Here is a 22333-nt window from a genome sequence, read left to right as displayed (position 1 = left end):
ATTTATGGTCAGAAGACTGGTTTTCTCTCCCAATCTGCAGATTGATAAATACGTATTAAAATCCAGAACTTAACTGAACTTAGTCACTCCGTTTATGAAGAGACGGACAAAACACTTTCTTCATCAATATACAAAATGAATGTATTTGTTGATATTCAAGTCGTGTATTTTATTTACAGTATTGACCATTTTTATGTTGCTGTTTTTAACAAATGGCTCTAGAGGGCAGTAAATTGCGTTTTGTTTACTTCTGTCTGGCTACGTTTGACAGTTACGGCATGCCGTAGTTGCCGGATACTGGAGGTCAGCCGGAGGAGGTGTGCGTTGAAAGCATCTACAGCGAAATGTCATGAAAGTACCGAAATGAAAAGAATTAACATAACTTCAGGAATTGTGTACTTTAAACGACTGTTGACTGTATCGCAGTTGGGAGGGAAACTAAAATAGTTGAAAGGAGAACCAAGCTCCAGAAGAATCTTGAGAAAACCTTCCGTCCGTTTTGTCCTACAAAGAGCCGCCGACAGTTGATAGTGCGAGGTGCACTGTGCAGGCCTGACATTGCATTAGCCACATAAAAGATTGCTGTGTCGGACGGCACCTGAAATAGCAAATGATATTTATGAAAGACTTTGATTTGTGAATAAATAAGCAGTTGCAAAGATGAGAAAGGACGTAAGGATATTACTCGTCGGGGAGCGTAAGTACCCTATTTCATCTTGACAGCCTGCTTTTGGGGTTTATGATTACTTGACATTATTAGGTAATGCTAACTTGCTTGCTAGCATTAAGCTGTATTAGTTAGCTGGATGGACTATTTATTTAATTAATTAGCTAATGCAACATTGAACTAGCGTATTTATATTATTCTCTAGCTAAACAAGTGGACTGTCGTTTGCAACCGGTGCTTGTAATCGGCAGAGAATTAGGGATGTTCATTGTACCTGACTTGTCAGTGTAAAAAGCAATTTTAGGCTCAATGTTTTGCAGGAGAAGTGACATTTTCATACTTATCACATACGTTTCTGCGCTTTCTTAAGGTACTGAAAATCACAATGTAGAAATGTCTGTCTATAGTAGGTTTTCTGTCTGGTGACCTTGCTCAAAATGCAGCTCAAATGTTCCCCCTACAATCCAAGTTATTGGATTGACTCTCCTTTGGTAGTAGGAAATGTGTAAAGACAAATGTGAGACAACAGTTATGGGTTGAACTCGTCCAATTTTCATGTTTGCTTTCTTTCTGACACACTCAGTTTATCGTCAGGACTATTTTTATAGCAGGATGGTGAGATGCAGGTTGGCCTACATAGCCACATTCTTTTTGGCGTTGACAGCTCTGTTGAGTGCAGTCAAAACCCTACGTGCACATGCCTGTGTTTGTGAGTCCTTTCTAAGGAGGCTATAAAAAGAATAATTTCACTTCCGACCTCCTATTATTTATAATAATATGGTTAGGTTGTATGTGCATATTTCATTGTCATGGTCTTCAGTTTTGTTTTTGTTTTTTTTTATTTGTCAGGAGAGAAGCTGCAAGCTTCCATGTAGGTCTCCTCTTTCATTATATAGCATTTATTAACACAACTTTTGTTGCTCTGTGACAACAGCCACTCTGGCCCTCCTCCCTCTCCTTGCATACTATGCTTTGGCCAAGGAATGAAACTTATTCACCTACCTGCCACAGCACACTACAAATGTCAGCTGTCCCTATCTATTATTCTGTGTCACACATCACATAACAGCATTAACTGTCAAGGGGTGATGGTTAAGGTCAGTAGTATCGTAGTCCTTGAGGTGTCTTTAGGCTTTGTCTCTTGTCTCCACAGCTAAAGTGGGGAAAACGTCCCTGATCATGTCATTGGTCAGTGAGGAGTTCCCTGATGAGGTAAGAAACCGTACAACACATCACATATGTCTGCCACTTCAGTACTAATGCTTTTAAAGTTGTCATTGGGTTTCTTCCCAACGCTGTCAAAGAACACTTGGGCTCAGTAACCTCTCGTATAAACTGTGATAAATAAATGAACACAATAGTGTCTAAAAAGAAAAGATGGAATATTGACATCCAAACAAAGATTTTCCTTTCATCCTATGGAATAGGCTTAGCGGGATATGGTTCCCTTCTTGAATGCCTAGTTGTTTGAGCTTCCCTCGCTGTTTCTGCATGACAGGTTCCCCTTCGAGCCGAGGAGATCACAATCCCTGCAGACGTCACCCCAGAGAGAGTCCCCACACACATAGTGGACTACTCAGGTAATTCCTACAACCCATTCAGTGCAGTGGGAAGTTAAGCGTCCAACAATAAGGACCATGGTATCAAAAATAAAAGCCCCGTGGATTGGTAACTGTCTGCTGATCTTTTGACTCTTCTTCCCTCCTCAGAAGCAGAGCAGTCTGATGAACAGCTGTATCAGGAAATCTCTAAGGTTGGTCTGACGTCACTGAAACCCTGTTACGGATTTTAAAAAATGACCTCCGCTGAGAGTAACAGTTCTCTTCCTCTTCACAGGCAAACGTTATCTGCATAGTGTACTCTGTCAACAACAAGAAGTCCATTGAGAAGGTCTGTTCGGCTTCATTTGTCAATTTCTCTGTACTTTCTCACTTGCTGTGCTCTTTCTCTCTGTCTCTCTCTCTCAAGATTTGAGTAGATCATAAACGTTGATTGATGGACTTCCTGATTTAGCAACTGCAATCTGCCATCAGGCTGCCTGCCATATTGAATCAAAGAGAGTGTCTGTGCTGGACCTCTGATGCAGTGTGTTCTGTGTTCTGTCTCCTAGGTGACAAGCCATTGGATTCCCCTTATAAATGACAGGACGGACAAGGATAGCAGGTGCGTGCGTGCGTTCGGTCAGGGGCCGTATTCACACAGTGATGGCTATGGATCTTGCTAAGCCCCATATCGAACCTGCAGCTGGGGCAGCAACTGACCTCTTTAACTCTGGCAGCCAGTCTTGGATTCAGAAGTGGTCCACTTGCTAGAAGCTGTGACTTTGACACCAATCCTGCTGTGTCGAGTTGGTTCTGTTGGTTTCTTAAGTCACTGAAAAGCCAAGGCCCACATCTATATCCCCCCTTTGTGTGTCAACGGTGTAAAAGTGTTATTTTGAAAATACAAGGATCGACAAGATTGAGTGACCATTTTCTTCTATAGGACTAACAGAAGAGATACTGTAGTCAACTAACAGTTGTAAATAGCATGACAGTACCCTCTTTGCCTCCTCCTGGTATTGATTTAATAGAAATGATGAATGTCAGTACTAGGTATGGTGATATGTTGAGAATTTTGAGACCTGACTTGACCCAGGATGAGTAAAGTCGCTGTCCAGGTCTGCTCTGATGACCAGTGGTCAGGGAGTTGTGATGCTCCATCAGAACATGGTTGACTGATCGCTTTCCTAAAGGGGCTGTACAGTGTTCTTACCGCAGCTAGCTAAGTTAGCCTAAGATGCTACTGTGCTGCTGTTGCAGGGTTCCTCTGATCCTGGTGGGGAACAAGTCTGACCTGGTGGAGCACAGCAGTATGGAGACCATTCTGCCCATCATGAACCAGTACTCCGACATAGAGACCTGCGTGGAGGTAAGAGATACCAGCGGTGCCTACCTCCTCCTAGTTTGGACCCACAACAATGGTGTTTGGAGAGGGCACACGCACTCCTGTTTTATCTATCCCTGTTTACTCTATAACAGTGTTGTAGCCGTACTACAGTACTCTCAAAGTACTTAATCCAGAACTCTAATCACAACAAAACAATCCTCAACTGTTGTCACTATAACCCAAAACCCTTTCAAATAGAACTTTAAGTGCTGTTATTCTGTCCTGAATGTGATATTGATTCAGTACCATAGAAAATCCCATTGATGGATGCACCTTTGTACTGAAAACCGCTAGCTCCGAATTGCCTGCTGGACGTAATAGACCACTAGCAGCTCCTAATGTTTCAGCACAACTCCTGACTGCGGTTCGAATTCAATGTCTAGTAATGAGCGAATGCCCTGCTGAACCCAGCTTGTGCAGAGGCGCACTGGTGTCATGGAGGATGTTGGACTCTCTCCCACAGGGGCTCATGTGACAGCCCAGTCATGCTCTCCCTGCCTGGATTACATTACAGGCTAAAAGGAGGAGAGGAAGACTGGTGGACGTGTGAGGGAGCACACACACTCTCACACACACACACACACACACACAGACAGATTCATATTCAGAGTCGAGTCAGGCCGTGTGTGACAGGGACGTCAAACTCCCTGGCAGTTTGTTCCTTGTCTGTTCTTGCAGGAGTCGTTGGTTTAGAATACTGTCCTCTTCTGAGTCAAGCTGTCTCATGTCAGTCAGTGGGAAACCTCTTTCTGGCGCTTAGGAGCCACAGAGCAGCACGCCCTTTTGTCGCTAGTTGTATCCATGTCTCTTATTAGACTACTGTACCTGACATAGTGTGTTTTTACATGAAGTTATTAAGATTAAGCCACCACTGTGACTGACGTCCACCATTCTGATGGCTGGTTTGCTCATAAAAGCCTCATTGTAGGGTTAGGGTATCGCAACATATCTCTCCTGATAATCTCTCATATTAAAACTCTTCACAGCCCAGTCAGTAGTTAATGTCCAAACGACTAACTTGTACTGCCTCTATGGAATAGTGCATTTCCTGTTGTTGTTGGAAGTAAGATGTCCATGTTTTAATTATATAAATATATATTTATTTATTTTTGCTCCTCAGTGTTCTGCTAAAAACCTGAAGAACATTTCTGAGCTCTTCTATTACGCCCAGAAGGCCGTGCTCCACCCTACTGGACCCCTGTACTGCCCAGAGGAGAAGGAGGTGAGCCCTGCCTAGGCAGCGGGACCAGAATACCCCCACGGGCAACATGAACCATCAACGGTCTGAGATGTAGTCATTCTTCCACTGACTTCCTGTATTTTGCGTTTGGGGACAGATGAAGCCGTCTTGCATCAAGTCTCTCACTCGCATCTTCAAAGTGTCGGATCTCGACAACGACGGCATCCTCAACGACAATGAACTCAACTTCTTCCAGGTACGTGCTGTCTCCTGTTTGGTTTATGCGACTGCGTGCTGCGTTTCATTTCTGCGGGAAACCTGCCGACTCCGACACATGCGGCCCGTAGAACCTGATTAGCTTCACGATTCAAGTTATTACTGGAAGACGCTGCTTTATTTAGCACCAGCAGCAGTTCAGTCAGTCCGGTAGTCTTTGACGTTGTGAGTGCAAGAGAGAGTGAGAGCGAAACAAAGACAAAACACACGCATGCATTTCTCTGCGCGTAACACCCTGTGTGTGGTGTTGTGTCGCAGAGGACGTGTTTCAACACACCGCTGGCGCCCCAGGCCTTGGAGGACGTGAAGAACGTGGTGAGGAAGAACATGACGGACGGCGTGAAGGACAACGGCCTCACACTCAAAGGTGAGGCTGGAACGGCTCACGTCCGCTGTGTCTCTCGCTCGCACGCACGCACGCACACAGACTTGGTAAGCTAAGCTCATGGCTTCTGTTGGACCAGGGTTCCTGTTCCTGCACACGCTCTTCATCCAGAGGGGCCGCCACGAGACCACCTGGACGGTGCTGCGGAGGTTTGGCTACGACGACGACCTGGAGCTCACCCAGGAGTACCTCTTCCCCCTGTGAGGGCGCACCCCCTGAACACTCCTCAACATGCTCATGACTTCCAAACAAACAATGAGTTTTAAGCATTGAGGAGGGACGATTTTAGTCTTGGTCTGTTCTGATGGAGTTATTCCTGTGTTGTGTTCCGGACTTTTCCAGAATGAAGATCCCTCTGGACTGCACCACAGAGCTAAACCACAATGCATACCTTTTCCTCCAGAGTGTCTTCGACAAGCATGATAAAGTGAGTCTGCGAAATTGCCTTTTTGATCCCTACCTCTACTTTTTAATAGGGCCTTCTTCATGATTGATAACGGTCTCTCTGTGTATGTGTGTGTGTGTCTAACTCCAGGACAGAGACTGTGCCTTGTCTCCAGACGAGGTGAAGGACTTGTTTAAGATCTTCCCCTACATGCCTTGGGGCCCTGACGTCAACAACACCGTTTGTACCAACGAGCAGGGCTGGATTACCTACCAGGGATACCTCTCCCAGTGGACGTGAGTTACAGCCTCACACACTCCCTCATACACACGTACACTCGCACACGCTTACATGCACACACGTACCGACACACGTACACACAAACATCCACACAAATGCGTTTTGCCACACATACACACACCAGGGTTTTTCCTGGCACAGAATGAGCCTTTGGGTGGTGTGCATCCAACACACACGTATATACACACACACACACACATCCACACCTACGTACACACACATCCACAGTTGGCTTGCCGTCTGTCTCCCCCGCCAGGCTAACGACCTACCTGGACGTACAGAGGTGTTTGGAGTACATGGGCTACCTGGGCTACTCCATCATCTGCGAACAGGAGTCTCAGGCTGCAGCCATCACAGGTAAAACCCATAGTCTGTGTGTGTGTGTGTGTTGAGCTCCCTGTCCCGCCGCGGTGTGCGCGCGTCCCCCCCCTGTCCTCACACATGCGACCGTCTGCCCCTCCCCAGTGACTCGTAACAAGCGCATCGACCTGCAGAAGAAGCAGACCCAGCGCAGCGTGTTCCGCTGCAACATCCTGGGAGGCCGTGGCAGCGGGAAGAGTGCCTTCCTGCAGGCCTTCCTGGGCCGGAACCTGCAGGTGGGGCCTCCACACCGCCGGAGAGCAGAGTCTCGTTTGTCTCTCGCTCTCGGTCACTCTTTCTTTTTTTCAGTCAGTCAGTAACTCACTTAGTCACTCACTCACTCTCATTTCAGTCAGTCAGTAAATTTTTTCACTCACTTAGTCAGTCAGTCAGTCACTTACAAACAGCTTACGGTCACATATGGCAGCCATTTTGTTTCGAGACTGTTCAGGGTCGGTAGAGGATTCTGAACTCTCAGACAGCAGGCCCTGACCGCGTTCGTCCGTCCCTCTCCGCAGAAACAGAGGAAGATCCGTGAGGACCACAAGTCACTCTACGCCATCAGCACCACCTACGTCTACGGCCAGGAGAAGTACCTGCTGGTGAGAGAGATTACACTTGTAGAAGCTCCGCTGTGTTGTTGCTGTGGTTCTTATCCTGACATCTGCTCTCTCTCCCACTCTCTCGCTCTCTCCTGCTTTCTCTCTCCCATGCTCTCTCCTGTGCTCTCTCTCTCCTGCGCTCTCTCTCTCTCCTGCGCTCTCTCTCTCCTGCGCTCTCTCTCTCCTACGCTCTCTCTATCTGTCCTGTGTTCTCTCTCTGTCCTGTGCTCTCTCCTGCGCTCTCTCTCCTGCGCTCTCTCTTCTGCGCTCTCTCTCTCCTGCTCTCTCTCCCCTGTGCTCTCTCTCTTGATCTCTTTCTCCTCCCCCCCTCCATCACAGCTCCACGAGGTCATGCCAGATTTTGACTTCCTCTCCGAGACAGACCTGGCATGTGACGTTGTCTGCTTGGTGTACGACGTCAACAACCCCCGCTCGTTCGAGTACTGCGCCAAAGTCTACAAGGTACGAGCGCCACTGAGCGCCTTCGTGTTGGTCTAACCCTCACGAAATGGCTCCATTGAATGGTTTCGAAGAACAGCGTTTCTTCACAACTCACTGTCGACCCCCCCCCCCCCCCGCAGCAATACTTCATGGACAGCAAGACGCCGTGCATGATGATCGCGGCCAAGTCGGACCTGCACGAGGCCCGCCAGCATCACACCCTGACGCCGCTGGAGTTCTGCCGCAAGCACAAGCTCCACCCCCCTCAGCCCTTCACCTGCAACACGGCGGAGGCGCCCGGCAGAGACATATACACCAAACTCACCACCATGGCCATGTACCCGTGAGTACACACACACACCTGCACCTACCCCTCACCGACTATGCCCCCTTCTCTTCCCTCCCCCCATCATCCCTCCATGTCCCCTGGCCCCTGCACAGGATGTCCCCCCCCCTCAGGATGTGTGTTGTCCCCACCCCCATCCCCCCCCACCCCCATTCTCTCCTAGCGTCTCTTCAGCTTTCTTCAAAGGCTCAGCTGCGATATGCAGGCAGAGTGCTGTAGACCGTGCTGCAGCTTTGCTCCCTTGGGCTTTTGGTTCAGACCCTGTAGCCTTGGTTTAAAAGGCAGAATGAATGAACCAAACAAACAAAGCGAATCCACTGTTGGGGATGGCTTGTGGCAGGCCTTAGAGGAAAAGCCCAACAGTCAGATGGTTCTGCATACGGCGATATTGACTGTCTACTGAGCCAGGGTTGCTAATTAGGATAATGGACATTAATGGAGATTAATGACGGTTTCATGAAGTTCGCCTTTACATCCCATCTTAAAGGTGATGGACTCCAGTCACTAAAACCATTGCATGTTCAGTCTTAAATGGATTACAGGGAGTCAGTCTTCCTGTAAATAGTCACCCTCGAGCGAAAGCTGCAGGTTCAGCTGTCTTCTAGATGCGCCTCAGACGAACAGCTAATGAGACGTGGACACACTGGAACAGTCAGCCGTCGCCGTCGCGTTCAATAGTGGTTGCTAGCGCGATCCGTCTTCGCCGAACCAGAGTAGCGTGACTCAGCCACCCGGGCTTACAGGAAGATGGGTGTTGTGAACAGAACATCCAAAACATCTGAAGGCCGGGTTCTGAGAGCACCGCGGAGCTTAGTTTTGCTGAAGGGGGAATCCTGTCTCCTCTCTTTCTTTGCCCATCTTTTATCCTCTGTGAGTTCGCCCCCCTTTTCCTAAAATGTGTTTAGTAACTCTGAAAATGTACGGCCTCTTTTAGAAAAGATCAGATTTTTTAGTTAAGTAGGAGAAAGGAATGAGTACCGAACTTTTCAAAAGCTTGACTAATGTTCTCTCACGAAGTAGTTGCTTGTGATCAGGCTGCCTTGGAAACAGTGGGCCGCCCGGCCTAATAGCAGTTGTGAGGACCCCTCACTTTCTCCATGTGTAAATGCATGTATACACGTGTGTGTGTGTGTCTCTCCACAGCCACGCCCGCCTCCGCTGCATGTGCTCCTGCAACCGGTGCACCTTCTGCATCGCTCACAACATCCTCAGGTCCCAGCTTCTGAGGACGGTCAAGGCCAAACTCTACCGTGTGGTTCTCAACAGGTCCTCGTCTCTCTCCACCACAGTGGTTTAACCTAGACCGCCCCTCCCATTCCTCCCTTTTCCTGTCCCTCTCTCTCCCCCTCTGCCGACTCTCTGGTAGGGACAGGGACTGCTAACGGTAGCTGTCTACCAGTGGTGAAGGGTCAGCGTCTCCCCAGGGGTCAGCCTGTCTGTATCCACTCCTCAGAGCAGGGACGCTGCTGGGGGGTTAGGCTGCAACTCTTAACGACTGAGAGCCCAACTCTTAGCTTCCGACTACCTCTGCTCATTTGCGACCACACGGTGGGGGAAGAAGGGTTTAGGGGAGGAGCACAGTGGTTAGAGCGCTTGACTGAGGCCTCAAAGGTCGCCGGTTCACACTCCCCCTGAACCAAACGTCGTTTTCGCGTAAAAGCGTTCCCGCTAATTCATGACACGACAGAGCCCTGTCTCCTCATAAGGCTTTGTTATATGAAACACGTGTGTGCTTGACAGCCCTGTATGGTGGTTGGAGTTGTGACCTTGTCTCCTGGTCTGTGCCCCAGGCCCACTCAGCCCTCCCTGACCCAGCGCCTCGCCCTGATCTCTGCCTCCACGCTGCGCCGCCTGACCCCCACACTCCTAACCAGGGAGGTACCCCGGGGGGCCCCCCACGTCCTGTTAGACCCGCCCTGTCTGTGCATGTCTGCCGGCCGACATCTGTCGTTCATTGGCCGCGAGCGTGATATCGGTGACGGAACGCTACTCAGACTCTGAACTAACCGCATGGGTTTCTTCTTTTAAGAAAAGCACCTCACAAGTTGGAGGTTAGACCAGCCTCGTTGTTGAATGTGGTGTCGCCTGTCATGCGAGGTGGATATGCAAGTAGGAGGCTAAATCGGCGCTAACAACCACATCATCTACATGGCGAGGGTGAAATGTAACCAGCGCTTGTGTTCTGGTTGGTTCATTTGACTGTTTGCCATCACGCTGGAAACCTTACAGCAGTCTGCCTGTCACTCCCTAGTCTTTACTAATGGAGACGTAGATCAAAAGTGGGCTGCTTGCATGTTTAGTTTTTCCTCCTTTGTCTGTTTCGATGCCTGTAAACTGCCTGACTGGATTTCTGTGGTGTTTTCAGTGTGAAACGATTCGTACACCTGAAGTCTGTACCCACATTTGGACAACTTTAAAAAATAGTACATAACATAGGACTAGTCTCGTTCTTTCAAACAAATATGAGTGTCTCTTTATGGAGCTCAATCAGAGCACATACTGTAGCTCCAATGCCTTCGTTTACTCAAGCTCGAAAAACACGACTCCGTTATGTTGTTCTATATTCAAAGTTGTCTGGTGAGTTCAAACGGATGAAGCACACATTGAATGCTCCAATAACATATTTTCCTAGTTTTCTCATTCCCATGATCAGTATCACACATTGGCCGTGTCTGAATCCCACGTTCATTTCATAGAGCCGTGTTTTGTCTGTCTCGTTTTCTTCCGTCCTTCCACCCCACAGGTGTTCATCCACTCGTGTCTGGCTGCCCCTCTTTCTCTTCCTGTTGCATGTGTTTACCTTCTGCTAACTCGCCCTGTTCCCTCATGCATGCGTTGTCTGCCTGTTTTCCTGCCTGTCTGCCTGCCTGCCTGCATCTCTGTCCCTAACCCTCTGTTTGTACAAAGGGCTCTGTCCTTGTCCATAGCTCAACATCGCCCCCTAAGGGAGAAACGTTGTAGCCCACTAAAAGCAGAAAGCGGTGTAAAGACCACCCTGTCTGTATGTGGCGGGATTCAGCTAATTGTATCTCAGTGCAGGGTCTGAATGGCCCACCGCTGTAAGCCTGACACGGCATTGTGCGTGTACAATAGAGGACTGTGTTGGATGTGTGTACTGTATATTGGTTAGTGGCCAGGCTGACAAAGGGCTTTGGGGCTAGGTGTGCAGGGACCCAGGCACGCCTACTCTAATACTGGTGTCTGACAAGGCTGGACTAACTCTTTTGTTGTTCTTTGAACCTTTTTAGAAGAGGGGGTTAACATACCAATAATGGCACGTCACTAAAATACATTTGGCTAACTGCCTGACAGTTGGGGCCACACACAGCACTCCACAGTACAAACTTTTGGTTTTGAAATGAGTACGCTAATTCAATAGTCTCTCTCAAAAAAAGAGAATATTCTGTCCACGAGGCCCCACCAGTGTTTAGACTTGACTGAGGTTCGTGGTGGAGGGAGACAACATTTTGTAAGTCGTACGTACACGATAGTGGTTCACCGTGTGCATTGCACCCAGGTATTGTTGGGTGGTGGTGTGGTTTCGTTTTGAGTGGTGGTGTGGTTTCGTTTGTGTGTGTGTGTGTGTGTGCAAGCATCGTGTGTGTGTGTGCCGTCCAAGAATGTTGGGCAGCGTCAGGGGCCTGCCTGGCTGACGAGGAGCCACAGCCTGGTCCAGCAGGGGCCCCGTCATCACTGCCGTAGAGGAGTCCATCTACATGCAGCTTTATAAGGAGCTCTCTGTGCACCTGCACAGGTAACACACACGCCAGATGGGTTAGTCGCCATGGGACTATGAAGGGTGTGTGTGTGTGGGGGGGGGGGGGCGGGGATGAGGATGTACTTGGGCTTTAGCGGGCCGCTGTTTGTAAGTAGAGTGTGGCTATGTTGTTGTCGAACAAGTGTGTAACATGAAGCCCATGAATATTTCAAGGAAGATTTCCAGGGAGTCCATACAGTCCCGTTCATGGTCATTTTATAGTCACATTTATTTCCTGCAATTCTTTACTTTACATCGGTAGTAAGTTAAAAGTTTCTGTCAATAGCCTATGGCTGAGATTGCTTGCTTTATTGTTGCGCTGATGTGGAAAGTCTGGTCTGGTCTGCTTTGGTGTGACATGTTCTGGTCTGGTATGTTCTGGTATGTTCTGGCCTAGTCTGGTCTGGTGTGGTCTGGTGTGTTCTGGTCTTGTGTGGTGTGTTCTAGTCTGGTCTGCTTGTAAAGACGACTGGTGCTGGTGTGCAAATTGGAGTGTGTGAGAGTCTAGTGAATTTACATTTTAGTGTGTGAATCCAGCATTTTTTCCCTCAGCTTTACATGTACTCTTTGTATGTGCAGTTCACATCTCGCAGGTTTCTTCCAAGCTTTCTCTAAGCCTCTTGCTCCGACACGTCTTCAGTCGTGGTTAGGATATTTCTTTCTGCCCTCTGTCCGAGCTGAAGTAGCCACATGATAAAATTAAGGACTTTTACAAACCAAACACTACCCTTTTCTGTGTTTCCATATTATAATTTTTTTGTCCATTTCTAAAATAGTTCTGCTTTTGCCTTAAGGACGCAACCTAACAACTCACCCCTCCCCATTCATCTTGTCTCTAGTCCATCTATCTCTTCGCCCCCTCTGTTCTCTGTGATCCTATCATTGTCAGGTCTGGGCCAAATGACCAACCAAAGAGCACGTTCCTATCATCACCTCCTCTCACCAGGAGAGGAAATACCTTCTCTTTGTTCCTGTGTGTTTCTTCTGAGGTCATTTAAGGAAGTTCCCAGCTTGGAGAACTGTGACTTTGGTTTGCCATTTTGTCAACAGACCCATTTGTTGAAAATCATGTTTTGATTTGTACTGATCTGCTTCCTCCTCCTCCTGTTTTTCTCTCTCTCTCTGTCTTTCTCTCTCTGTCTCTCTGTCTTTCTCTCTCTGTCTTTCTCTCTCTGCCTTTCTCTCTGTTTTTCTCTCTCGGTCTCTCTGTCTTTCTCTGTCTGTCTCTCTGTCTTTTTCTCAGACACATGGCTCAGGTGGACCTGAAGAGCTCTACGTTCTGGCTGAGGGCGAGCGTGGGCGCCACCGTGTGTGCGGTGCTGGGCTTTGCCATGTACAGAGCTCTCCTCAAACAACGATGATCAGCCGCCAGACATGAGGCAACTAACCGCCCCGTGGTCCCTCAGCCCTGTTGCCCCCCCCACTTTTCCTTCATGGATGACAAAATGCCCAACCATTGTCCTGCCCACCTGAACCATACCCCTTCTCCATAGGAGAGAACAAACGAGAAATCATAGATGCATTTTATATATTTGAAACTGAACTGAGTGTCATTTTGCAACTATGTCTGTTTTTTCCGGGGTTATTTTTTTCCTTTTTTGGGGAAGGGGGGAACATCAGCTCACCACCGTCTAATCGGTCACAGGCTATCTGGGATCTTTTGCTCTTGTCTAGTCATGGGGGTTTTCTCTGGTCAGACAGTACTAGCAGTAGTTGCTGGTTGTTTTTAAAGTACATAGTAACATAACCCGGCTTTTTTTCTCAGGTCAGTATTAGCTATCTGGTCATATCCAGGCCAGAGAGAGCAGAGGGCAGCCGCACTCAGAACCCACTTCAAAAGGGACTGAACAACATTGTTTATAGTTATGTATGTATATATTATATTAACAGGGTACTACTTAGGAGTACCTGATGAGAACACATTAAGAACAAAAGCTTGCCACAGTGAATGAAGGGTTCAGCTCCTCACCCAGACTGCACAACAGGGTTGTCGTTCATCAAAGCCATTTTCAACGTCAAAGAAGTCATGGGTTTCTGTGCACATTTCACCTGTATTAATTTATTAACCTTATTTTGTGTGTCTGTTTGAACAGTTTGCTCATCGTCGCATGAAGCACATGCAGCTGCAAGGAACTTTATATTTTCCATGTATTTTTGTATCTGGTATTATCAAAGCCGTCTCCACCATAAATGTCAATCCTGTGCTTCTTGGGTTTTTATTTTCCGCTTTTGAGATAGAATTTTTGCCTCTTATATTTTTATGAAGTTAGACACTACTGTCGAGCCTGTAGAGAGGATTCTGTTATTAACAGCCATTCTGTACACCTTTCCCAGCCTGAACCATGGAACTGTTTATTCTCAGAACTGACTTTTCCAACATTTACAATAAAGAACTGTGTGATCTGACAGTGTGTCTCTGCGTAAGTATATGAATACGGTTGTGTGTATTTGTTTGATTTCTCATCAAGTCCTCCACCTTTAAAGTACCCCTAGTAGAAACACACAAACTTTTTTTAAATGCCATGGATTCAGTAACTAGTTGAACAACAGTCCAACAATGACACTATTCTTGGTAGTTTTTCAGTGGGTTTATATACAGTAAATGGAGACAAAGGATTGTATGTGTGTTGGAATAGAGAAGTGAGTGGAGGATGGTGATGCATCCCTGCTCTCTGCGGCTGAGAGGAGGAAGTCAAGCCAACTCTCAGAGAGGCACTCTACCACAACTAATGACACGTTTTGGATTTAGTCTACTTCAAACCCAAATCAATGGCAGGGAAATATTTGCTTCATGAAGGATTCTTAAAGAAGAGGAAAGATATTCTGGTGAGAAATGTAACGTTCATGTTTATTGGAATCGGTACTGTTATCTGTGACTACGATTACAACTGTACAGCTATAAAGTATAAACAATCTGGGATAAAGATTTTTCAGTGGAGATTGCAAGCAGTATGTACACAAATGTTATTACCGGATGGTATTGAGCAGAATTTAGTATTGTTGACCCAGTGGTACTGTACATTGCTGAAGATCTTTTTTTTTAATCATGTGTTAGAAGTTGACGTGGGCAACATACTGGTTCAGGCTCCAGAACACAACACTATTCTTCTACACTAAAAAAGATGGAAGTGCCGTAAGTAGGAGCCCGGGATTCTGGAACAGGGTTAACAGCTTAACCAGTGTGTTTGGGTTTTGGACCTGTGCTGCATTTATTAGACGAGATTGCTTAGTGAATTAAGGATTTGCTTTCATATACTTCACAGCTGCACCTCAGAGGGCTCTACTACATCTACACTGTGAGTCCCACAGCTCTTTCTTACAAAAAGGGAAATAAGACCATCCATAGGCCGGCGCTTGACTTTGGCATTTTGATTTCATTCACATTCGTTATTGATATTATTGATAAGACTATCATGTCGGGGCAGGTGCAGTCTGTCCGCGAGGTCCAGAAGGAGGGGACAAAGCACTATGTGTTTGAGATCACCATGACGAATGGGAGGAAGAAAGTGCTGGTGAGTGTCACTCATGGTTGTACTGGTTCCAGTTCATCTTCACAGCAAACACGGGGTTTGTCTGGTTGTGGGGCTGCTTTCTCTTAGGATGTTGCCTTTCACTCGGAACTAACGGGGGACAGAATGACCAATAATACAAATACCAGTTTCACAGTAATTTATTATTTATGGGGGCCAGATTTTTATTATGTAACATTAACGTATTAGGTTATGGTTAGAGTAGAGTAGGGTTTTGGTTAAAGTTTGGTGTAAGAGTAGTGAGCACAGAAGCTAAACTGTGAACCTACACTTAAACTAAATGTGACTTTCCACATTTGACCTTCCACACCGTGATCGTGTGTCTGCAGGCTGCAGAAACGGCTGCTCTGAGGACGGAGTGGATCCGTCACCTCTGGAGGGCGATGCACATGACCTCTCCAGGGGGAACTGACCCTGGCAGCTCATGGTAACATTACTGTTCAGTCCCCATCTGCTCTTATATCCTAAACCAGACAAAATTAGTGGTAGAAGACGTACTTTACTGATACCCAAGGAGAAGAAAAAAAACTGATGAGAGGTTATGTGATGTGTGTATTACACCATGATTTTCATGTTTTACTCCATGTACAGCCCAGTCTATGGACAGTATTTTGTATGTATTTTTTCTTCTTTTTGTGTTTGTATATTCCGTATTTTGTATTGGCAATCTGTTTTTTGTTGCTCCAATGTGTTACAAATACCATGGATAATAGTTTATGACATGATTAGTGTGACCTGTGTCCAGTTCGCCGATTTCACCAAGCTTGCTTACCTCGACTGCTCCAAAACATAAATGGCTTTGTCCATGGCTATGGCTTTGGTTTATTCAAGATCATCTATTTTGAACTTCTGCCAAAACATTTTGTGTTTCAGGCAAGAGGAGTGTGACTGCATCTATGACTCTCCAGTCTCTGCCCATCCACTCTCCTATGAGGACCAGGACCAGGACCAAGACCAAGACCAAGACCAAGACCAAGACCAAGACCAAGACCAAGACCAAGACCAAGACCAAGAACAAGAACAAGACCAAGACCAAGACCAAGAACAAGAACAAGACCAAGACCAAGGAAACTGGAGCCTGTCAGTGTCCTCCTCTGAGGGTCTCAGCAATGAGGAGGCCATTTACCAGAACACCGTCTCATCTCATATTTCATTTTCTGATGAAAGGGACCACCACTGCAGGCTCGATCTGCCAAGGGGGAGTTGTGAACAGACAACAGAGGTGGTGGAGGGAGTCTATGATGTTCTACCTGCCAGAAATTGTGAGTTCTACTTTTATGATCTCTCACTTGACAGAAGTGGAAGGTTGCATTTTTATTCAGTAAACTATTGTGTAGAGATGTCATCATCTTCATTGCAGTTGTTTTTAATAAGTGGGTTGAATTGTATTCCCTCTGTAGCTTCGTATCAAATTAACCAATCCAGACCAGACATGACCCAGCGAGAAAGCCTCTATGATGTGCCTCTCAACAACAGACGGGCCAGTGAGCGCCGAGGTGAGAAACCCATTATGACAGACATTTCTTACAAAACATTCAGAAGGCTTTAACTGTCACAAGCCATGGTGTCTACTTGCAAGGCCATCCATGCATATGTGCTTTCCTCCTCAGCATACAGAGCAGAGGTTACTGAGAGTGTCTATGACGTGCCAAACTCCTTATTGAGGAAAAGGTCTGAATACACATCAGGTAGATTCTTTTAACGTTCTTTTTTCTGTTTACTTCAATCCTGACTGCTTAGATTCAAAGTCACTCCAGATTTATTTTTATTTTGTCCAAAAGCGGACACTTTTTGTAAAAAAGAAATCTCTTAGAATGTATATGTATTTTTTTCTTCACAAAATTGGGCCCATGAAGAGGTCAGTGGTCTTTAACCACTGATCAATTAACCATAACTGATGATTACTTTATTACTTTTTAACTATTTGTAATGCTCTGAATATAATAAACAATGTTTGAATACCCTGCTATATTAGCTCATGAGAACATGGACGTCAGGGCCATTTCTAGGAGCCATATCTAAAGACTAAAGAAACGCTATCTAGCACCATGAATACAGCTTCTTCTGTCTGTGCTTGCGAAGGTTGTGTTGATGTCACCCCCTAACATTGCTTATGGGAGTAAAACCTCCCATATTGTGATACTATTTAACTGTCCTTCATTTCTGTATTCTTTGTCCAGTCTTCTGTGATACTCAACTTGAGTGTATCAGACACCTGCACATTACATATATGTAATGAATGTTGATTTTGTCTTGAACTTGTACTTAGCAATCCACTTCATTGACTTTGTACTTTCACAGCAATTGGGAACAAACAAATACATCTTCACCCCCCAACTATTTTTCCCTTGCGCACCCTATCCACTTACTCTTTTACCTACAGTTTTGCCAGGGTAGTATACAATACATACTAAAACATATCCCTCTCTCTCTTTGCAGAGCCCCACTCTGGGAAAGAACCACGGGCTGTAGGACATCTGGAGGACATGATGGCCTGCCTGGGAGTAGACTGTAGACCCAGTGGGGGAGGGCCTGGCGGGCCAGGGAGGGATGCTATGTGAGGCCAGAGGGAGAAGGTTCTGTGGAGCCCCACAAGCTAAAAGACTTCTAAGGCCCCCCGGCATAGGCCTGGGCTGGACGAACAACCATGTGCTCTTAAATTCTGATTTGTGGCATGTGTAGCTCTTATGCTTTTTTCATATGGAAGCAATGTACATTTTTAGAATCTATTCTGAAGATCTGAATCAAGGGAATTTTGTTGCATTGGATTGCAATGGAGACAAAGCACAGACACGGAACCATATTATTATTATTACCTTTTAAATACACAAGCAAACACAGATACTGGGAGTTTCCATGTAAGTGGTTGAAGCATTTTCATATACCTGTACACAGACGTGAACATTGTATAATGTACATTGATTAAAATGACAAATATAATAGGCATCACTCATAGACAGTAGCAGCCATATTTGTATAAGATATAGTGTGAATTGATTAATTCATTTCAGATGTTAGCATGTTTGTAAGTGATTTGGTTCGTTCTATAATAAAGCAAGCTTGCAGCACAATACCCATATGTAAACTAGATACTCACAAATAACTTAACTAAAAAACACTTAATATATGGCAAACAAATGATTTATAGTTAAGTGTTAGTTTACATCCGTGAAAGTGTTTTTATTATATCATAATTTACTAGTTACTAGTGTAGATGCAGAACTGTTTTGAGTGTTAGGTTTTTAGAGTTATTGCTGAATCCAGCAACAACTTACTTGGTCCATGATTTTAGACATTTTCGTTGACATTGAAGGTTAAAATTCTCATTGTACCAGGAAGCCACCGGCTACCTTGACAGGAAAAAGCATACATGTAGAACTCCATGGAGACAGTGGAAAGTGCCATAGGTAGTTACACAAGGACAAGTCAATGAAAAGCTCTCTCGAGGTTAAGGTTGGCGTCAGACTGATGGGAACTTAATGCACGTAACACGTGACAGGCTGGGAGGAGTCAACGCGGGTGGCGTTGATGCTAGCGTGCGGGGGCGCCCTGTGGGGCCTGCTCAGCGAGGAACTCGTCCAGCACGCGGATGATGCTGCAAGCCTCGGGGAAGCCGGCGTGCTCGGCTCGGGCGTTCTGCAGCAGCACATCCCCGTTACCACAGCCCTGCAGGAACAAGCAGCAGCGGAACAGAGCGTAGTGACTCATCTCAGCCTGCCGGATGAACCGCTTCAGACTGTTCATGTCCTGGATGGCCTGGAGGCGGGGTTGGGGGCAGAGAAGGGTGGATTAAAGACTATGCAGATGACAGGTGCCAATAGGACTGAGACCGTGTTTAGGATCCTGTAGAAGGATCTGTGGGATGTATGTGACGGTGCTTATCTAGCGTGCATCTCTCTGCCCACCTTGAGTTTGAAGTTCTCCAGGATCTGTCGGAGGAGGAAGGGGTTACAGCGCTCTGCTGCGTTCAGGAAAGCCTGGATCCATTCATCACAGAAGCGGTTACTGACTGTCGGAGGAAGAGAGGACGGAGACCGCGTTGCTACGGCGTGTGTTTGAGAGGCAAGGAGGCGTTTAAGTCACACTACACACCTGTGTTGGGCCATGTGTGTGTGTGTTCAGAGAAGCAGCACTACCCATCTGTCGATAGGCACTTGTCAGGCATATGAATGTATGTGTGGGGTTAACCAGACAGTCCCACCCACCGGTTTTGGAGAGTGTGGGGGGGCTGGTGGAGCAGTCTATGGTCAGGTCGCTGGGTGGGTCCTCTGAGATGGCCTTACACAGGGAGGCCGTGGTGGTGTCTTCCTGGACTAAACCCTGAAGACTGGCGGCCTTGATGAACCTGACAACACGACACAATAAAGGGTTGCAGGCGTCAGCGCTGTTATCACAAGGTGTTTACACTTTCGCATCTTACGGAAAATAAGCCACGGCTTGTACTTGTTTTCTTGTGCTTGTGCGGCTTATATTTCGAAGCGGCTTATAGTCTGGTTTAAAAAATAAAAGTGGCTTTGTCTCAAGATCTCTACAGACCGTGCAGCTAATTTAATTCTCAACACTTGAACGGGGGCTTATTACTTGAAAGAGGAATGATTCGTAATGAAAGTGAAACGTGCTTATTATATTCCAGTGCGGCTTGTACTCCGATTTACAAACTCAAAGTCCTCATTCTGGGGGGGTGCGGCTTATACACGATGCGGCTTATTTTCCATAAAATACGGTTGTGTCAAGAGTAGTGTTGGGGTATACTATAATAAGAGTTAGAGTATAGTAACCGCTTTAGAGTTTAGAGTAATGTAACTCACCTGGCCACATCAGCTTTGGTGCTGTCATCTGTGTTAATGACGTCCACAGGTGTGTGACTTAGAGCCTGTCATAAAACAGCATAGCGCTGTGAACAATGTCAAACTTGGCACTACTGTATACAGTTGTAAAGTGTCACCTCAGCCTTGACATGGACCATTTTCCTTTACACTCATGACCACTGGGTAAACACACCAACAATACATTTGGTATGAGGTTAAGTGATCTGTGTTGAAACTGGGTGAACCCTTTGCATTTTGACAGATGTAAACAATCCAGTAGATGTCTGGGATGCGATCATGTGATTGTTCACTATTGTTTTCACTTCCTTGTTCACATTTGTTTTGGCAACACGTACTGTAGTACGTTGTGTTGAATCAACAGCAAGTGTATGGAAAGAAATGCATGGTGACAAGAGGGCTCCAAGAGTAGTGGATCAGTACTCCAATGACTCATCTTGGGTTATCTTATGGTCACTCACATAAGCTACGACAAGGGGTTAATGGTGACTCACGGCATGTAACAGGAAGCTGATGCTTCCTTGGACCAGCTGAACCACTCGGTGCATGTGCATGACGGACTCCTCATACCACCTGCTCAGGTAAGGCCGCACTTCTGTCTCCAGATTCTGCAGCTAAGAGGAGGTGGGAAGATGAGCGACCTAAGACAACCAAAAAAACAGATAGAGCAGTGGCACAGTGTTGCTGTTTACTGTACCTCTGGTGTCTGTAGGCTGCTCTGTATGCCTTGCACGTATTTGTCCAGCTCCAGTCTGAATGTATGAGCCATTAAGGAAAGCATTGAATCTGACCATTTATTGCATCATCAGTTGTATTTTGGTCTTCATTCAAACGTATTGAATCCACAGAACCACCAATGTCTATGAGCCTGTGAAGGATATAGGTTGAGGCCTTTCTCCGACCCTCCCATGAGACACACGACATAGCCGTTTCCGTCAGCGTCGGGCTGTTCAGGGGACTTCTCTTGCTCCAGGAGGCAGCAGTAGCAGCCCACAGCCTGCTCCGGAACACTGGGGAGGGGCACCACATCATATCATTATTAGAGGAACATCCATGGCTTCAGTATCCCTACACTTGGATCTCATATGCAGTGTAAAATTAATACAGGGACTGATTTGGAATGCGGCCCCAAGTAGGACTTCACCTGAGCTCCACAGTGGCGATGTTACCCATGCCCCCCAGCAGGGCTCCTTTGCTCAGCCTCCGCGAGATGTAGCATCTCAGCTCAGGCTCCGCCTCCGACGGCAGGCTGCTATCTACTAGGGTCAGACTGTGGGAGGGGCAAGAGTTAGTTAATATGAGTTAGCGGGCAGCCATGGCCAATGAGGTGGAGATGAAAGGCAGCCGATGGTAAAAAGCCACATCCACACCATGGCTAGATACAGAGAGAGCAAGTCTCCCAGTTCCATTTCTGAGTCGCAGAGTGTACTGTTCTTATTATAAACTCCAAAGGAGGTAAGTAGGTAGACTTTGTGACTCAGTACAGCCATTACACCAAAAGCAGACAAGACACAGCTCTGTCGTTGATTGGATTCCAGCAGCCCGATGGATACACCAAAGCACGACACTGAAAGCCACAAAAGTACGATTACTACAGCGACGAGAGTGGGACCTTTGGTTACCTAAAGTCCTCCTGACTGGTAGTGGACTCTGTTCTTCTCTGGCTCCAAGCCACATTGTCTCCAGTTGCCTCAGATCTAGACAATCGATAGTTAACTCACGACTTGGTGGACATTGGAAAACAAATGGCCTGCACTGTGTGCAGGTCAGAGGTTGTGTCACATTTTGGACGTTGTAAATGCATGTTTGTGTCTTGACAGACTACCCAACTTGAACTGTTGGCATTATTTGAACATGCAAGCCAAATAAAACGGACAAAGTATTACAATATTCTCATTTGTACTACTGTTGCACATCTGTCTTTTTATTGATCGGAGATAGAAAAAACGATTCAATAGGGAGTCTACGAAGACATATCTACACACATTACGTTTAGCGTAGACGTTTACCTCGGAATAAGACGTGTGCATGCATAACCTTTGCATATATTGGACCAAAAGCTACTAGGTTGCACAGATAAAATATGCAAACATAACGTAACGAAAGATAAGAAAGACAACTCGGTGTAACTTGATAGCAAATTGGCCTAGAAATCCTAGTTTGCTGGGCATCTTACCTGGTGCCTTGGTAAAGGTAAATGGTGTAGTAACAGTTCAGTTGTTTTTGATTATATCCTGTTATCTCTTCATTGTCAAAATCATCCTTTTCGTCCACGTCAATTGAATCCTGAAAGGAGGAGGTCTGAGAGGTAAACATTATTCCTTGACACGTAGCTTCAAGAAATATAGTG

The 22333-nt window shown here is 46.4% G+C and overlaps 3 protein-coding genes across 8 annotated transcripts; 2 read left to right on the top strand and 1 right to left on the bottom strand.

Annotated features, from left to right (window-relative positions):
- The first annotated feature begins 309 nt into the window (after positions 1-309).
- Positions 310-14035, top strand: rhot1a (ras homolog family member T1a). Of its 5 annotated transcripts, none has more exons than XR_010875225.1 (21): positions 310-697; positions 1821-1879; positions 2166-2247; positions 2377-2420; positions 2504-2557; positions 2778-2830; positions 3469-3577; positions 4716-4817; positions 4933-5031; positions 5310-5418; positions 5516-5636; positions 5779-5863; positions 5972-6117; positions 6378-6478; positions 6587-6717; positions 7000-7083; positions 7423-7545; positions 7665-7867; positions 9014-9136; positions 9661-11624; positions 12871-14035. XR_010875225.1 is itself a non-coding variant. In XM_067230965.1 (20 exons), the coding sequence occupies exons 1-20, from the start codon at positions 661-663 to the stop codon at positions 12986-12988; spliced, it is 1983 nt and encodes a 660-aa protein (XP_067087066.1). In that variant the 5' UTR covers positions 310-660; the 3' UTR covers positions 12989-14035. The 5 variants fall into 5 exon arrangements, 2 of the variants coding, with proteins under 2 accessions (XP_067087066.1, XP_067087059.1); XR_010875226.1 differs by having other exon boundaries at positions 9661-11644; positions 12871-12998; XR_010875227.1 differs by lacking the exon at positions 9014-9136.
- Positions 14036-14370: 335 nt separating this feature from the next.
- Positions 14371-18228, top strand: LOC136940700 (uncharacterized). The gene is made up of 9 exons (XM_067232968.1): positions 14371-14453; positions 14683-14760; positions 14891-14923; positions 15053-15139; positions 15487-15584; positions 16031-16419; positions 16558-16653; positions 16768-16845; positions 17597-18228. The coding sequence occupies exons 1-9, from the start codon at positions 14397-14399 to the stop codon at positions 17716-17718; spliced, it is 1038 nt and encodes a 345-aa protein (XP_067089069.1). The 5' UTR covers positions 14371-14396; the 3' UTR covers positions 17719-18228.
- Positions 18217-22329, bottom strand: c3h17orf75 (chromosome 3 C17orf75 homolog). 2 transcript variants are annotated; one of them, XM_067232965.1, is made up of 10 exons: positions 22160-22329; positions 21606-21680; positions 21128-21253; positions 20865-20993; positions 20681-20741; positions 20478-20597; positions 19966-20030; positions 19363-19502; positions 19063-19166; positions 18217-18913 (listed from the first exon to the last, which is right to left on the bottom strand). In XM_067232965.1, exons 1-10 carry the CDS (start codon positions 22297-22299, stop codon positions 18689-18691), a joined length of 1185 nt encoding a protein of 394 aa, XP_067089066.1. In that variant the 5' UTR covers positions 22300-22329; the 3' UTR covers positions 18217-18688. The 2 variants fall into 2 exon arrangements, with proteins under 2 accessions (XP_067089066.1, XP_067089067.1); XM_067232966.1 differs by lacking the exon at positions 21606-21680.
- Between the last annotated feature and the right edge of the window lie 4 nt (positions 22330-22333).

The sequence above is a fragment of the Osmerus mordax genome, chromosome 3 (genome assembly GCF_038355195.1).
Source record: "Osmerus mordax isolate fOsmMor3 chromosome 3, fOsmMor3.pri, whole genome shotgun sequence".
In the NCBI taxonomy this organism is placed as follows: domain Eukaryota; kingdom Metazoa; phylum Chordata; class Actinopteri; order Osmeriformes; family Osmeridae; genus Osmerus; species Osmerus mordax.
This window is presented reverse-complemented; position numbering and strand designations above follow the sequence as displayed.